Source organism: Charadrius vociferus, unplaced genomic scaffold, assembly GCF_000708025.1.
Source record: "Charadrius vociferus isolate BGI_N301 unplaced genomic scaffold, ASM70802v2 scaffold455, whole genome shotgun sequence".
Taxonomy (NCBI): domain Eukaryota; kingdom Metazoa; phylum Chordata; class Aves; order Charadriiformes; family Charadriidae; genus Charadrius; species Charadrius vociferus.
Genome location: NW_009648550.1, coordinates 157908 through 175616, shown reverse-complemented (window position 1 = coordinate 175616; position 17709 = coordinate 157908). Strand labels below are relative to the sequence as shown.

The 17709-nt window shown below is 46.7% G+C and overlaps 1 protein-coding gene across 1 annotated transcript in view; it reads left to right on the top strand.

The window, feature by feature from the left end:
• SLC24A3 (solute carrier family 24 (sodium/potassium/calcium exchanger), member 3) overlaps positions 1-17709 on the top strand; it is a 142773-nt gene that overhangs the window by 98854 nt on the left and 26210 nt on the right. The window contains exons 7-8 of the mRNA XM_009886046.1: positions 12308-12382; positions 17534-17559. Of these exons, the coding sequence (XP_009884348.1) occupies positions 12308-12382; positions 17534-17559 (101 nt within the window). The remainder of the gene's footprint in view (positions 1-12307; positions 12383-17533; positions 17560-17709) is intronic.

Here is a 17709-nt window from a genome sequence, read left to right as displayed (position 1 = left end):
ACAATGCTCTTACATAGCATCAACCTGTGTGTGGTGAGTAAACTCTGTCAGAGGTACTTGTTACACCATAACCCTTTTGGCTTCCTTCTGGAGAGGTCTGACAAGCTCTGCAAGCATTTTGTCATTCCTGAAGTAGCTTTATTTCCCAGTACTAGGCCAGCAGCCTGCATGAAATCAGTATTCCTGCAGTGGGCGCCAGTTTAGCAAAGTGGCTAATAGATGCTTAGCTTGAAGCAGGGCTGCTTGCATCATTTCTGTCTGGTGAGGCCTGCAAGCCTAGACTTCGTGGTGTCAGGGGCCCAACATCTGCATCTAAGTCGAACCCGAAACCGCACAGTGAGGGCAGTGAGACCTACTGATGATTATTTTTTTTTCCTCATAAGGTTCTTGTTGCTGTCGGTATAGCACCTGGCAGCCTCAGTTGTGGATTAAAACTCCATGGTAGTGCGCGTTACGCAGAGCCAGAACATAGCTCTTGAGCCTGAAAGCTGATGATCAGAGTGGATGACGGGAGACAACAGGAGGGACTGAGTGGGCAGACGGGAAAGCACAAGGAAATAGTGATGGACCAGCAATGTGGATGAAGCAAGCCAGCTGCTTAACGCATAATGATTTATGGGCTGTGTGGGCACAGGAAGGGTTTGACATTGGTGAGATGTTTATAGGAAGCTCCTCTCAGGCCCAGGGACAACATGATGGTACTGATAGAAAACCGTCTTTTGCTTCAGGAAGATGTGATGGGGACCGGTGTAATGGGCAGACCAGGTACCAAGATTGCTGTCTGGATAGTGAATGATCCAGGACGGGTCTGGCCATCACAGAAGTTGCTATGATTTTTTTATGTTAGCTTTTGAAAACCCTTCTTCACAGAGTTACATTCAGTAGTACAATACAAATAGGGGAGGCAATCAAAAGAGTTGAAAATGGATTCTTATCAGCATCAAAACAAGTCTAGTTCCTGATCACCACTGAACACCATCACCATCTGAGATCAGGTTTTCTGTGTCAAAATTCACACACAGATCAATACTGTGGACTTACCGTTGGTAAGATTTTTTCTTAAATCATTCGTAGTGTAAAAGCAACAGAAACCACAAAATCTGGTTTTATGTCTGACAAGGACTGGCCAGTCTGAGGAGACTGGGAAATGTTTACCCTGTACACATTTCTTCCTGTACCATGTCTACAGCTGTCCTTGAATTTTGCTCTGAATTCTGCACAGAATTGCCCACAGTCCAGGAGAAGTCTGCAAACGCAGGTCTTTGGGGTGCTGCTGCCTTGCCTCTGCGGGAATCTGAGCTAAAAAGACACGCTGATCTGAATAACTCATGGACAATTATGAGTACCAATTGAGCAGGGAAATATTTTTGGCTTTGTCCTGAGGTTTGGAGAGTGTCCACTGTTTCCATTCTGAGAATGTCACAGAGACGGATTGCTGCCGCAGTAATGAAAATATCAAGAGCTGCTTAAAAAAGCAAATATTCTTGGGGAAATAATGAGAATAAATTGAGTTGGTCCACAATGTACGCACCGGGAGCCAGAGTGACGGTTGAACTCTGCAAAGAATGGCTAACCAGTGGTAAAATTAGGGGGCTGGTAATTGGAAGGAAGCTTTCCTCCCAGTTAGTCCATTAGATCAGAGCTGCTCGGCAATTACTGGCTTAGAGACACATGTATTTTAAAGCCTGAATTTTTTTTTTGCCCTGACCCGTGCTCATATTTTATGTTTCAGTTCAGTTGGGAGGGGTGTTTAGTGTTGGTTAAAGCCCCCAGAAAGCCTGAATGTCGCATTGCGGGACTCTGGCGTCTTTGCCAGGAGGTACTCGGTGAAGATTATGGTCAGGGGACTGAGCTGGATACTCGTAGTGTCCTGGGATATTGGGACAGCCATGACCCCAGCATGTCAACCGTGGGGAGACATCACCGTGGGGTATAGAAGGGAGCATCTCCATCTGCTCCCTAGCATTTGGTCCAGGACATCCTACTGTGCTGTTAGTCCCAGCACAGGAGCCTTCAGCTGATGTCGACTGCCTGCCAGCTTTCCAGGGAGGCTGCACAGGTGGTAGTGGCTTTCCGTGCAGGAATCTGTCCAAAATTTCAGCTGTTGCTTGGTGGTTCAGCATGCTAGGAGGGGACATGCGATCAGAGACTCCTGCTGTGCTGTCATGAGATAATCCCTCGTGGATTTGCCTGGCTGTTTGGCAGCCAGTCTCGCCTACCCTTCACCTGCGCAATGGGGCTGTCCCAGCTGGAGCGGGAGGCTGCTCCAGACAGCGTGGAGAGCTTTCTCTTTGCTGCGGTATCTCATGCTTCTGCAGCTCTCAGACCCCAGCTCCTCATGAAACATCCAGAGATGTTTGGACCTTGCTCTCACCAGCGTTTCTGTTCCCTCCAGGGACCGTAAAGTGGGTATAAGTGTGATGGACTTACAGGTTCATGTCTGGGTCTAGCAGATGATCACTGGGTGAGCAGCAAGGGGGAAAAGTATACCCTGTGATCTCTGCTGTATTTGATTTGCAGCTAATGATTATTAGCTTCTGATTGACAGATTTGCTCGTTGCAGTTAGGATGTAATAGTGCCTAAAACAAGGGAAGTTTTGCGAAAATTAACTTGCAGGTCCTGGTGGTCAGGCAGTTCCTCTCTTTGTAAACACTGCTGGAAGACGGCCATAATTATCTTAAGAAATTCCTTCCTGCCTTATATCTTCATTACAATTGCTATAGGACTGATACGCTTAACACCAAGAGAGAGAGAAAGCGTTTGCAGAATATTAAACACGCAGTTGCTATTTCCCACCTTCTGTTTGGTCATGACCTTTCAAACAGCACAAAGTCTGCAGCCTCTGAATCACAGATGTCACCTTTAGCGCTCCCTTTGCAGTTTTTCCTGGCGGCCGAAAACTGCCAGGTGCTGGGAGCTGCCTTGCCACAGGGAGTACCTGCCTCCACCCTGCCTGCATCCCTGAGGGGCTGCCTCTGGAGCAGAAACTCTGCCGTCCCTTCTGGCAGGATTTGTCTTCTCCAGTGACAGGAAGGATCGTGAGCCCGGTTCGTGGGACATTTTACTAAGCAGGTGAGGGAGATTCGGTTGAGATGAAATGATGTCAGAGAAGGTGTGAAATGCATTGGAAGAGTATCCCCAAAAGGCCCATCGTGTGGAAGGATGTGGCCAGAAGGCAGACTTCAGACATGAATGAAGGCTGCAGCCAGGGAGATGTAATTGAGATGCCAGGAAAAACATCCCACAGGTGATTGCTGGGAGCCTGGTGTTTGAGGACGATGGGCAGCTTCTGAGATCTGCTGGACCTGCTTAGGTGGTTCTGTGTCTGAATTACAGAGTGGGTCAAAGTGCCACCAGGAACTCACTACCCTCTAAACTGTACCAGGTCCTGGCTATGGGATTTCTAGTCCATGCTGCTTAGCTCAGGCACATCCCTGTGTTTTCCTGTGGGAATGATGCTGGTGAAAATGAGACCTCCAAGTACTGCGGGGCAGATTCATGAATGGTTTGCAGTGGCAAACAGAACAAGTGGATGCTGGTAAGCTGATTAACACTAGGGCAAAAAAAGACCTAAACAGAGAGAAAATCTCTCAAAACAGAGCTGCATGCAAACAAGGTTGGTATGAGTGAGAAATGAACGCAGTGCAACAGCTCAGTAAGTGCGTATCTGTGACATTTGTGGGTCCCCCATTTCTGAAGGATTACAGCCCCATGGAGTCCCACATGCATTTATTCTCCAGTGCTGCTGCTGAGTAAAGAAAAAAAAAACAAAAAAAAACAAAACAAAAAAACCCCAAAAAACAGCAAACCAACTCTTTTATCTCCTGTACAAGGAAGGGAGAGTGCTTAATTAATTCATCCGAGCTTAGGCCATAGGGCTGGGGGCAGAATGAGGACTGCATTGCTTCAGTCCCAGGTGAACAGCTCACCCTCCAGGCTAGCTCTCTTCTTTAGTATAACATATGTGGATATGTCTCCCAGGAAACATGCAGAGGCTCTGCAGTGGCTTCTTGCTGAAAGTCATAGATGGATCTACAGCCTAATTTAATATAGAGATGAATACAAATAAGGCAGTGTCACTCTCTCACATTAATATGTGATGCTTCATTGATATCACGACCAGCAAGGATGAACAAGCAGGTGTCAGGATCCTTGTAATTACCTGAGCTGAGCAAGGAGTTCTTAAAATAATAAATGGCCAAGTTAAAAGGCAGAGCCTGTGCCTTGTCAAGGGAAATTCAGAAGCCCTGAGAGATCAGTCCCTGTCAGGGCTGTCCCAGAGAGCAAGGTCCTTGACAGATTCACCGAAGGCAATCCTGGATATTTGGCTTCTCAGAAGTCAGGATTTCCCACGCTGCTGTCAAGACCGGCAGAAAGAATTTGGCTTTTCTTGCTTTTCCGTACAGATTGACAGATGCCAGACCAGCACAAAATCTGAGGAATCTTTTTAACTTCTCTTGTTTGAGCTGCTGTCTTATGAGGGGTGTTTCAGCTCAGTGCAGTGGTCATGGGACAGGAGAGGGTCCCTCAAGGTGTGGGCTGTCCAGAGCAGTCTGCTGTGGCCACCAGCCCCGTGATTCATCTGGCTCGCAGCCTGCTCGCAAGTTGTCCATGGAAGCATGAGCTGCCCCCAAGGTCAACCACTGACTTTAGGCCTGGACCAGTTTCTAAAGGCTCAGAGACTTCCGTGCCGTTCCCGACACGTGGGAGCAACTCATCAACTGCACACATAGGCCCCACGTGTGTCTGTGTGTGATTAAGGAGTGGGACCAGGAGTGAGCCATGGCATATCATGGTTCTCTGCTTGCACTGGAGGAAGCTTGGTGGCTTATTTGGTGAGGGAGGTTGGGTGCTGTCAGTGTTTACCCCCTGTGAGATGTATGTGACCAGGAGGATGCCAAAGCTCTGTTGCAGGAAAGCTCCGTGTGAGAGAGAGACCATCTCTGTGGTGGACAGCAGCCCTGGCTAGTTGGTGCCCATCTTTGTAATGATGTAAGGGCTTCAAGGAACTGGCCCAGAGGTTGGTTTGTATTCCAAAAAAGCTCCATAATTTTTAAATGTCACCATGTGTAAGAACTGTAAGAATCCCTTTATTTCTGTCTTAGTCACATACATATCTCCTTAACTGCTGTGACTTCTCAGATTTGAATGAACCTTAGACTGTATTTAACCAAATGAAAGGCAATGGAACCTATTAAATTTTACCTGAGCATGGTCAAGTAGATTTTCTTGTTATTTCTACCCAGCACTGACACAGATAAAAAACTGCTCGTAACTTTAATTTTGCAAATGAAGCACAGTTCTATCTTTAACATAAATGTCTGGCATAGAAGGATCCATCCTTGTAGGCAGGTTTTGCTGTGTCCAATCAAGTAATTTCCCTCTCTCCCAAGTACCTGGTGGAGAAAGTGTCTCAGTCACTTCATGGAAGATATTTTAATTTTCTGCTTGGCTTGGCTGAGCAGCTGTGACTTCAGGATGATTGGTTGGATTTGCATAATGTCATTAAGATCCAATAATGATGTTTATTGCTAGGACAGCTGCCATTTATATTCATGCAGAGCAAGTAAAATTAAACCTCAACTAATATCACAGTTAATGACAATGAAACCCATCAATAAGTGAAGATTCCACAGTGGACTGTAGGTAATTCTCTTCCTGAAACTCTCGACCCACGAGACTGATGGTAGGCTGTGTGACCACAGCGGGCTCACTTCAAATGAATGCTGATTTGGTTGTTACTGGGGTCTTGTTTGGACAGAGGAGGGACTGGGATCCTGTCCTGGTTCCGGCAGGGATGGGGAAATTAACCCCAAGGAACCGGCAGGTGGCTGGCACTCCATCCCACGTGAACCATGCCCGGGCTATAAGAGGCGCTAGCCGGGGCGAGGAGAGCAGTCGCCACTTGGGAGTGCGCTGCATCAGTGCGGGTCCGGTCGGTGCGCTTGGCAGTGGTACTGTAATCGCATCTTCCTATCCCTTTATCGGTGTTGTTGATTTGTTTTCATCTTCCCTTTTGCTGTTCTGTTAAATTGCACTATTTTAACCCAGGAGTTTTGCCCTGTCGATTCCCCCCCCCCGCCCCCCCCCAGCTGTGGGAGTGGAGCGAGCGGCTGTGTGGTTCTTTGTTGCTGACTGAGGCCAAACCACAGCAGATCCACACAATACTAAGCGGTATCACTACTGCATCCTGGACCTATGCATATGTTGTGTCTGAATGGGTGAACAGCAAAATATGCGTGCACCCTTGCTAGTTCTCTTGAGCTGTGGCTCAGATACTTCAGCTTGAGAGGCTCTGCTGTGACCTGTCTCTCTTCAGTGGGTTGCAGCAGTGCTTGGGTTTGGTGGCTGGTAGGTAAAAACGAGGGCTTTGCTGGGGACTGAATTCTGCAAACCACGAGGAAGTAGAGTGCTGCTGGATTTCATCTTCCCATTGTCTTCAGGATGAGATCTGGTACCTGAGGTAGAGCCCTTTTTATTTTTATATAATCCCAAACGCATAAGACATATTAACCAGAAACTACTGCCAGTCTGATTTCCCTGAAAATCTGTCCCCGATTTCCTGCTTCTCACTTTAACATTGGCCAACAATTGGTCATTTGTCATACTTTGACATGAAATCCTATGATATTACAGCAGGGCTGATTTGGAGTTCTGTCAAGGACTTGCTGAATGGCAGTGTCAGGAAAACACCATCTTCTGGAAGGGACCCCACCAGGCTTTAAGTGCCACCCCTCAGCTCCGAGGGTAGCTCCTGCAAACCAGGAGTAGTGTGCGAGGAGGTTCCCACTGCATCTCTTGCTGCAGCTGATTGAAGAAGCTGATGCAGCCCGCTGCCAGCTGCTTGTGACGTTTCAGGGTGCCTGTAAAGTATCACCGTGAGCTAGAGTTTTGTCAGTCAACACAGATGAATATTCAAAAACCAGATCCTAGCCTCTGTTAGGGTGGTGTAAGAGTTTACCTAATTGCTTCTGCGCAGTCCACATCAAAGAGGGGCAGTGTGAAGACTGACCCACATTCTCTGCTTCTGGATGCCTTTTGACAAGCCCTTAATGAGAATTTAATTGCATTGAATGAAGACTTGAGGGAGCAGCATCTGCTGTGATACCACCCAGTGCCTACCTATTCCTCTCGTCCCCAGCCCAGCAGAGCCCGGCAGCGGCATGTATTCCCTTGGCTTCCCGTCTCTGAGGAGGGGGAAAGACAGCAGCAGGGAAAAGGGGCTTGTGTTTGCTGCCCATTTTCTTAACCTGTCTTGCAGCATTGCCAGGTAAGGCTGTCTCAGTTTGCAGTCATCTTTCAAGCTGCACCCGACTATTAAAAGAAAAAGCTGCTTCTCCAGAAAAGAACTTTGTGGCTCTCAGTACAGCTGCATTAAAACTGTGTGGAGTAAAATTCCAGACTGGTGATTAATTTGGAAGTACCCTTGGACCCCAGAGCTGCACAGAAGGCCTAACCAAAATAGTGACCATGAACAGTCACTAAAGAACATTTCCTTGTGGTGCAGTGCTGTAGGATATAAGTTTGTATTAAAACTATGTCTAATGAAGTAGAGACATTTGACCACTTTCCTTTAAAACTCATGAGAAACTCTCATCTTTGTCCAAAACCGCATTCTGCTGAATGGCAATCTCTGTCAGGATCTAATATCAATGAACCAAACTACACATGAGGAATCAACAACATGGTGTGCGCGTCAGCCGGGAAGGAGATGTTTCCAGCTGTGAGGCACTGAGCAGTGGATTCCCTGTCAGCACATCTCTGTTGATCTCCATAGAGTCTTAAGGCTAATTACCGTCTTTAATCTTTTTACACCCTCACCCAAGCATTAACAAATTAAGTTATTAGCTATTAATACCTGAAAATCTAGACCTTCTGTGCCAGAGGGTAACAGAGAAAGAAGATTAGGAAGATTGCTTCCAAAGCCTAGCATTTCCAGGCAGTGTATGTAGCCAGTCATTCAGCCCAAGAATGTCAAGCAAAGAACGGACCATGAGAGAAGGAGAAGCCTTGGAACACTTCAGAGTGAAAAAGATCCCTGAAGAACTTGGATGTGCTTAGATAACGTTCAACATGCTTCCCGTGGAAGGTTGATCAGAGAAAATATCCAGCAGCCTAAACCCCTCTGGACTGCCTTGCACCTTTGTTGGCAGCGGCAGCAGCACAAACATCCTTGCTCAGGTAGCAGCAGCCATAGTGACCATGAACAGTCACTAAAGAACATTTCCTTGTGGTGCAGTGCTGTAGGATATAAGTTTGTATTAAAACTATGTCTAATGAAGTAGAGACATTTGACCACTTTCCTTTAAAACTCATGAGAAACTCTCATCTTTGTCCAAAACCGCATTCTGCTGAACGGCAATCTCTGTCAAAATCTGTTCTGTGTCACACGATTCATCTTGGGCCCATCGCCATCATGGGGAGAGCAGGCAAGTAGCAGGCTTTAAAACAGCCAGCTGGATGGCCTCTGTTGCCAGGTCCCTTCTGGATGGTAGGAGACCTTCCACAGAGCTGAGGGGAGAGAAATAATTTGGAAGAGCAGAAGAGAGAGGGGTCAGTTTTATAGTGGATAGATGGTGAAGCCCTGGGGTGGGGCATGGAGTATATTGCCACTGAGGCCCTGGGTGCCCGGAGCTAACTTAGGTGCCGTTGTCTGATTTTCAGTGATTCTCTTCCTGGTGGCTCACGTCCATGTGTGCCCTAGATGGAGGAGATTGTGTGTGCTGCATGGGGCTGCTGCTTTGGGAGTTAAGAACCACAGAAAATCAAACTGGAACTGATAATATCTTTATTTCCCTGTTCTCCAGCCCTTCAAAAAGGGAAATAAGCATTCTGAGTAGTAAACATTACACATAAGAGTTTGCAGGGCGAAAGTTTACTGATGAGAAACCAGATACCTAATATCAGTCATTTGACCCATAGGAATGATGCTGCGGCATGCAGGTGAGCGTGCACTATGGGTCCTTATCTGTGTTGGACTTGTCAGGGGTTGCTCTCATTTAAGCCTGGACTAAAGAGCATTTCCTTTCATCTCTGGGCATGCCAGATTCAGTCCCCAGTGTAGTAGTTGAGAGATTGCTAATGGTCACTTGTTTGGGGTTTGAGTTTTGGGGACTTCCTTCAAATGGAGGAAATGTGTAACCTGACAATCGGTAGTTTTACACTTGCTTCCTTATGCTCGGCTCCCAAAGGACCAGCTCTCTGATGGGTTACAGTATTGCTGATTTAAAACTCAAATTTGATCATGTTTTTACCTAAGATGATTGCTTCCCTGATTTCCTTTCTGCCTTGTTCTGCTAAACGGTAATTTAAGTGGTTTCCAGTGCATTAAGATTTATGTGGAGTCCTTGGCTGCTGGAAGACTACATGGCACGACTCAGGCACTCAAGGTCTTGACAGTTATAACTAGAATACACGATTCTTGTCAGTAGGCTGAAAGTACTGCCATTTCCCTCAGTGCTAATTAGCTCCTTTTACCCTCCGTGCATGGTTATCTTATGTGCACGGCTTTCCTGTATCAAATTGTTCATCCCAGTGATCAAATGGTTCAAAGACTTCAGTTAAGTGTCTCATGCCCTAACGAGAGCTGAAATTTAATTGCCCCGTACTTCCTGCATCAGGGAGACCTACTAGGATGTCTGTGCAATGTGAGCAGCCTGTACAAGTCCCAGGCACGAGCACGTTCTCTTCAGTCCAGTCTAAAATCAATGCAAGAGTCCTTGCGATTCCCACGGTGCCTTGGTCTATGACTTTTGTGCACTAGCTCCCCTGCTACATAGCTACATTTAAGCATCTGGATCTTAATGTGCTCATTCAGGTGCCTGAGAAAAATTCCCTGGAAAAAATATCGCAGACTACCTTCAAGATTATTGTAGAATATCAAAGAACAGGAGAGATACTAGCTTGAGTCATATTAACCGGGACATCTTCCTTTCACGGGTATGCTGTGCTGTGTGGTGACACCCCTTATACCCAGGAGAGGGTTTAGTAGACAGAACAGCGACGGTTGCCAGCAAGCCTGTTCATAGGGGGTTTGTCTTTTGTTTCAGCAATGTTGTAACTTTTATTATGCAGAGCTCAAGTTTACAGCTATAAAATCCCCACCAGCATCCATGCTGAGGAAAGTGCGTAGGACCTTAAGCAGCATCATAGAAGCTGAGTGGAATAACGTCAAATTATTTTATAAACTCTCTTACAAAAATTGTGCAATCAAAATGAAGGGGCCCACTATCTATAAGATGTGAAATTTAATTAAGGATCTCTGAATAGAATTATGAACCCAACTCTAGGTTTCTACATTTGGAAATTTCCATCATAAAGCACCTCCATTCATCTATCCCTACATGCATTGAAATGTATTGTCAGCTGGTATAAATCTAATCTGACTCAAGGACTTCAAAGGCCTGCTTTTTTATTTTAGATAGGAGTTTCTTACATGTCAATGGTTGCATAAAGAGACTTTACACTGGGCATAAATTACATCCACTTTAAGAAGCCATAGTATTAAGAGGCTGCAGAGAGTTTTAAGTATAATGGTCAGTATCTTTTTACAGCATTTCTTTTGCTAGCAGTTCTGGAAAATTCCAATATTGTAAGAGTTAATATGTAGAGAAATCTGGTAAACTATTTTTTGCTAGCAATCTAAAATAAGACCTTTTTTTAGATGTCATAGAAATGAAAATGAAGTTACTGTTTGACTGAATTCATACACAAGCATGACTGGAGGATGTGGTCAGAAAATTAATTTATACATTCAGGGGCCAGATCCAATTCAGTGTAAATTAGCCATCTCCCATCTGCCTCCTTGTTTATACCTGTGGAGGATGTGACCCCCAGTGCATTCTGAAATGCACTTCAGAAATGGGAAATAAAGATTTCAGAAGAAGCTTCTACTGAGGGGATTTCCCAGGGCTGCAAAAAATATAGCCATACTGAAGATGTTACCACCACATGACTGCTTTTAACTGCTTATTCAGCTTACAATGACGATTCCTCCTCATTTCCGTGGCTTTGGAAGGTGTCAAGTGAAATGAACCGCCCAGCAGTCCCATTTTATCTTCTGTTGCGTATAAATTCCTTAGTTTTGTTCTTAATGTTTTGCTGGAACGTTAACTTGAATATACGTTCCAAAACCTGTGCAAATGCACACAGAGCTGTAGTGCGGAGGGTGAAGCAGTGTCTCTGCCGAGGTTCAGGCTAGCATCATGCTGGGGGTCTGGCTGCTCAGTGCTGTCAGAATTTTGCAGTGCAAATTCTGCTGCCCAAGTTATCCTTCCCTGAATAAGTCAGCATGGGTCAAGTTAACATTTTTAGCAAGGACAAGCCCATCGTCCGGCAGTCTAAAAATTCCTGGAAACCCAGTGTATGAGATGACAGCAGCTGGACTTGCAGTGGACATAGGTGGGTGGTGGTAGGACAAGGATGGGGAGGACCTACATCACTAGGCAGCAGCTGGGGACTGTGTCTGGTGGTGCTCCCCTGCCTACTGGACCATTGCATACCTTGTGCTCTTGCTCAGCATTTCAGGCTGGTTTCCTCTCTCAAGGAAGGCAGGAGTCCCAGGTTGGGGAAAATTAATACAAGAAGCAGATGCAAACCATGGGGGTGGGTGGAAAGGAGTGGTCACGTCCCGCACCAGAGACTCGACAGGGCTGTTCACCTCCTGTGATCATTCTCTGTCTAGATACTCATTGCTGAGCATCAGCGCTGGCACAGAAGGGTCCTGCTGGTAAAGCTGAGCCCCTTGCCACTTGCCTTGGCAGCAGCAGCCCTCGCAGCCTCCTCCACAGCAGGCCACCCCGTGCCTGCCTGTGGTTCAGCTGCCTGCAGCTGCAGCACACAGCCAGACCTGGGGAACAACTCATCCTGCAGGGACTGCTGCTGCCAGCTCTGTGGTGTATGGATGGGAGGAATTTCAGGGGGAAAAGAATATCAGATAGCCTGCTGAGCTCATGGGAAACTTCTCTGTCATCCATAAAAACTTGGGGTTTGATTCCCCTTACCATGGCTTTGACAACACTGGTGTGATCAGGCATGTCTGCGACTTTGCGTGGAAGTCATCTCCTTCCCGTGACCTTATACCTTTTACTCTTCAGATTTGGCCATCCATCCCATCTCCCTAGTGGCTGTTCCTCAAGCAACCGCAGAAAGCCAGTGCATTTCCTGGCTTGGGTCTCCTCTTGGTGTCCTAGCATGCGTGGGGACAGCTTACACAGAATGACAGGCTTAACTTTGGCACACACCGTTAGCGTGGCAGTTGTGCTGGTGAGAGCCTGGCTAACGTCCTCTCTTTGCCTGTTTTCCCAGGTCGTTGCACTGTCGTCGTGGAGTCTCTTGAGAGATTCAATCTACTATACACTGTCTGTTGTTGCACTCATTGTGGTAAGTTTTTGAAGGTTATTTTTCTGTGGGAGCCCATGTGTCTACTGCCACCTGTAAAGGGAACCTGCTAAGAAATCATAGTCTTGTAGCTGAGATCCTAGATTCAGTAGTCATGTGGTTTTCTGCTTGTGGGAAAGGTACTGGTGATCTCCCTGGTTCTCTGGAAGAGCTTGGCCCAAGGGTAGGAGATCGACAAGTGCCCAGAGAGCCCAGAGCGATAGCTGGGGAGAAGTGTGTTGCTTCAGTCTCAGTGCAGAAGCAGGGTGCAGAGCTGCAACCCCCATGCTGCAGCCCCACCACCAGCTCCGGAGCGGGTCTCTTGGTCAGTCCTCTCCTGACAGCGACCCTCGTGGCTTCCTAAAAAAAGTCTAACTGACCTGTGAGGAGATAGCATTTGTGCCCAGAGGAAAATGTGCCCTGGCGGCCAAGAAGGCGAATGGCATCCTGGGGTGCATCAAGAAGAGTGTGGCCAGCAGGTCGAGGGAGGTCATCCTCCCCCTCTACTCTGCCCTGGTGAGGCCCCATCTGGAGTACTGTGTCCAGTTCTGGGCTCCCCAGTTCAAGAAAGACAGGGAACTGCTCGAGAGGGTCCAGCAAAGGGCAACAAAGATGATTAGGGGACTGGAGCACCTTTCTTATGAGGAAAGGCTGAGGGACTTGGGTCTCTTTAGTCTAGAGAAAAGAAGATTGAGGGGGGATCTTATTAATACATACAAATACTTAATGGGAGGATGCCAGGGGGATGGGAGTAGTCTTTTTTCAGTGGCGCCCAGTGATAGGACGAGGGGTAATGGGCATAAACTTGAACATAGGAAGTTCCATCTTAACATGAGAAGGAACTTCTTTACTTTGAGGGTAGTGGAGCACTGGAACAGGCTGCCCAGAGAGGTGGTGGAGTCTCCCACTCTGGAGACATTCAAAACCCGCCTGGACGCTGTCCTGTGTAACGTGCTGTAGGTGACCCTGCTCTGGCAGGAGGGTTGGACTAGATGATCTCCAGAGGTCCCTTCCAACCCTAACAATTCTGTGAATTCTGTGAATTCTGTGAAAGTGATCAACAACAACTACAAAACATTTGTTTTTCCACACATAATTGGGGCAGGTCTTGTTCAGTGCATGCTAGCAGCAAAACCTCTAATGAAGGCTACAGTTTCAGTAATTCTTAGTGCTGCTTCTATTCCAGCTTTCGTCAGGCTCAGTAAGTACTCCCAGTCTCTCAGAACTGGCCTATACAGCGAAAAAACGTTAGCACGAGTGTTCAGATAAAGTCACTGCCATCAGTTTAGCGTTAACTTTACAACCAATACCAAATAAAGTAAGGAAATGTAAAAACTGAGTTTCCTGGTAGCAGTTGCTACTTAGGGGTTTTTTTTTGCCTTTTTTTTCTCTGGCCTAGTTTAGGACCCTAGATTGCCTAAGAAATGAAGAGTGATGAGGTTAACGTCCATACATAAGCAAGAAGGGAACTTTAGAGTCAGAAGATGAACGCTTGCATTTCTGAAGTTTGCGCTATGTTTATTAGTCACAGTTTCAACAATGTGTTTTGTTTTGCCTTCATTCTGCACATACCTGTATACTATACATATTCTGTAGGCGCAAAGGCCTGTATCTGTCTAATCTCAAACAGAAGGTTTGCCTCAACCTGTTTGTACTTTTATTCCCCATACCGCAAGGTCAGCCTTTTTGAACCTGGTGAAAAATAACTTTTTTACATCATTATTAGCAATGAGCTGCAAAACAAAAAACTTTTTTTTTTTTTTTTTTGCTTTGACAGCTTGACAGTAACCTGATACCAAAAAGTGTTCCTAAACCACAAACTTGGCCACACCTATTAATTGCAATAAATTACATTGCACGAGCTTAAAGACATCTAGCAGGCATTCGCTTAGTTTACTCCACGGGAAGCACAGATGTGGGGAGCTGCTTGGCATTTAGCCTCCTGTTGTTTGGATTGGGTGTCTCATTTATTGCATGATGGCAGACAAGTTAAAAATCTGTTGAATCTGTCATCGGTTTTTAAATTCTTAAAGCAAGGCAGGTTTTTTTCATGGCTGGTTCATCCTTGTGGTTGTCAGTTGCTTCAGGATGTCGAGAACTATTCTGTATTCTATTGTGTCCAGTGTACCCCTGAAATTTCTAGCTATATATCCTATGTAATGAGAAAGTTATATGGCTCATAAAGCAGACATCTCTGTTATCCTTAAGACTTTTCTACTATACTTTATTTCTGTATAAGCTGTTCTTCATAATCACAGAACTGCAGAAGTCCTTTTCTTTTGGGAGTATACCCAATCATATTGGGATACTGCTATATTTTTCCTAAGCCTCGGGTTAGCTGCTTTCCAGATGTATGCCCACTCTTCTGCTCATTTTGTCAGCTGAGAGGTTCAAGGTCCTTCATGCATCCAGGGCAGCAGAACCGTGCAACTCCAGGCATTAGTGGAGGCTTGAAAGCATTGGCAGAACTCTCACTCCCATGTTGCAGCACTACATGGCTAATTGTGGCTTGGGAGATGTGGGGCGCATCCCACTTCTCTTCAGCGTTACTCCACAACAATCACTGCAAATTACTTTTAAACACCTGGTAGGGAAAACCAGAGCAAGATGGGAGGAAGGGAAAACATTTTAAATGGTTAAAGATTTAGCTCCCAGCTGATTTACGAAACCTTTTGTATGCCATATTGCTCCCTAGTTGATGGCCAATGAGGATTTTTCCTTTCAGAGTCAAACACTGCTTCAGTTTAAGAAGTTTCTCCTCCCCTTTACTCACCCAGGGACCCTGGCTTCACAGTGGCTCGGATCTTTCCTATCCTTTTAAGGCAGAATCAAATTTAGGTGGCAGCACATTGTTATTCAAATACTGACTCTTCAGTCCCCCATGTCTCTGCCAGGAGACAAGCCACAGGCTCCATGCAGAGCATAGCATGACCTGTGTGCAGTTCCCCCTCGGTTAGATTTCTGTGCGCCTTAAATTTTAGAAGGCGCTTAAATGCTTTGCCATATAGGGATAATTTGCCGTATCAGGGCATTGAGACTTCTCTGCAGCTGAAGTACAGTCATCTTTCTTGAGGGATGATACTGCTTTGTATGTTGCACTCCACTGGTGTCTTTACTGATCATAAATACACCTGAGGGGAAATAAATACATTCCTGGCAATGTTGAGATTCAGCAACTTCAAAAACCTTGATATTCTGCTGGGTAAATCAATGTGACTTTGTCTCCTTCTGTTTCCACTAGCAAAGTAATTGCAGCGCTGCAGTAATAAATAGCAAAGCAGTATAAATTCACCTGTTTGCTGCTCCAGGCCATTTGATAAGAACGAGTGAACTCTAAATCACAGAGATTAGAAGTGGATAAACCGCACTTTACCATACTTACCTCACCTTGGTTCAGCCCTGTAATATTTTTTTTAACCTTAATATTACAAAGTTATCTTGTCTTCTTGTAAAGCTTGGCAAAACTGTTACTCCTTGTTTCCCTTGAAAGGAAAAAGATACCTATGTATCTTAACTTGAAGGGACGTGGTCAGAGTCATTAGTGACAAAAGTGGGATGGGTGCTATTTTTAATCACAAAGGTCAACGCACATGCTTTCATGTCCCATCACACCAACACATTGTAACCTAAAACAGGCCTTGTCAGATTCGATCAGGGTGACTGGGAGCTGTAAGTTATAACACACATAACGTTTTGTGGTCGTGTTTTCTTCCAGTAGCCACTGTAACAACTATTGCTCGGTGCTGGCTGTCACACAGGAGTTGCTATTTACAGGCTATATACAGCTGAAGGGGAGTGTTTTGCTGTGCTTTCAGAGGCTCCTTCCCTTTCCCTGCCTTTTCTCTGACGGGCTGTCATGGATGTTTTTCCCTAGTGCAAATGCGGCATTTCCACCTCTCCGCACGGCGTGGGGCTGAAAGCGGGACTGAATGGGAAGCGGGCTCCTCACCTGGGCTGACAGGGCAGAGTGGCTGCCCAGGCCGCGGGGCTGCGGGTGGCTGTGTGAAACCCCAGCTCCAACCTTCCAGAGAGGCCCCGTGCTGCCATGAAGGGCAGGTGGCCTGTCCAGCCCTCCTGGGTACCCTACACACAGGTTAGGTGGCCTGGCCGGCCCTCTTGGGACCCTACACGCAGGTTAGGTGGCCTGGCCGGCCCTCGGGCCGTCCTGCGGCAGCTGCCATGGCAGGTGGGTCATGGCACATGGGTTGAGCCGTGCTGAGGGTCTATGCTCTATGAGGGTATATGCTCTATGAGTGGCAGCCGAGACTGGCAGGGAGAGCAGCCCACCACACGTGTCCATCTGAGGTGGAAGGAGAAGTGGAGGCAGAGGGGTGTTGCCAGCAAGGGAGGGTGGCAGCCCCCTCTGCTCCTGGCAGGGCTGGTGGTGGTGGTGGTGGAGCCCAGCTATGGAGCAGTGCAGCCACCTGCCGGTCACCTCCCAAAGTCTGCCTCTTCGGGCCCTCCCGAAACCAGGCGTGGATGGGCAAACACCCTTCACCTCTCTGGCACAGCGTTGTTTCTTCCCCAATACAGAGCATCTTACACACGCAGGAAGAGACACGTTTTTTTCCCAAGGAGGCTTGCACAGCATTGTCCCAAAAGCTTCAGCATCTGTCTGCAGGTGTGCTCAGACGATCACAGTAGTTAAATTCAGCTAGTGCAGTGATCATGTAGATCTCAAAGAAATAATCCTCTGGGCTCAGTTTTTAGCCAGCAAAGTTTCACAGCAATTATGGAGCTGGCTGTAAATCTGCATACAGATCACCCAGTTGCCACCCAAGGACAGGTCAGGGGAGGAGGCCATGTCCTTGGTGAGACCAGCCGTGCCGTTCAAAGGCAGGTGCACCCCCTTCTCTGACTCACTTCTGTTTTCCCTGCAACCGCTTCTGCTTCGCTGCTGCAATAGCCCTGGTTATGCAAGGATCCTGTGGTATTTGGGAAGAAGTACCTGCCTGCCTTTACTAGGTGAGAGAAACTAAGGGTTGAAAAGTTCAAAGACTGGGCAGGAGGGCAGTGCCAAAACAGACCAGAGCTTAATCCCATTGCCCTGAGCCCTGGGTTGCTCTGCCTGCTCTGTCGTGTGCTCAGGTGATGAGGTGTTTTCAGCTGTGATTTCATGTATAACATGCCTATTTTTAAATCTTTTCTCCACAGTTTATTTATGATGAAAAAGTTTCCTGGTAAGTATATCTGTATATAGTATATCTATATATATATAATTTTCATTTTTTCTGGTTATACCACAAAAGCTGCAATAAGTGAGGTTCATCAGGAGAGGAGGGGAAAGCAAAGAAGTTCTGCAGGGTGATTCAGGCAGCAGCTTCCTGCTG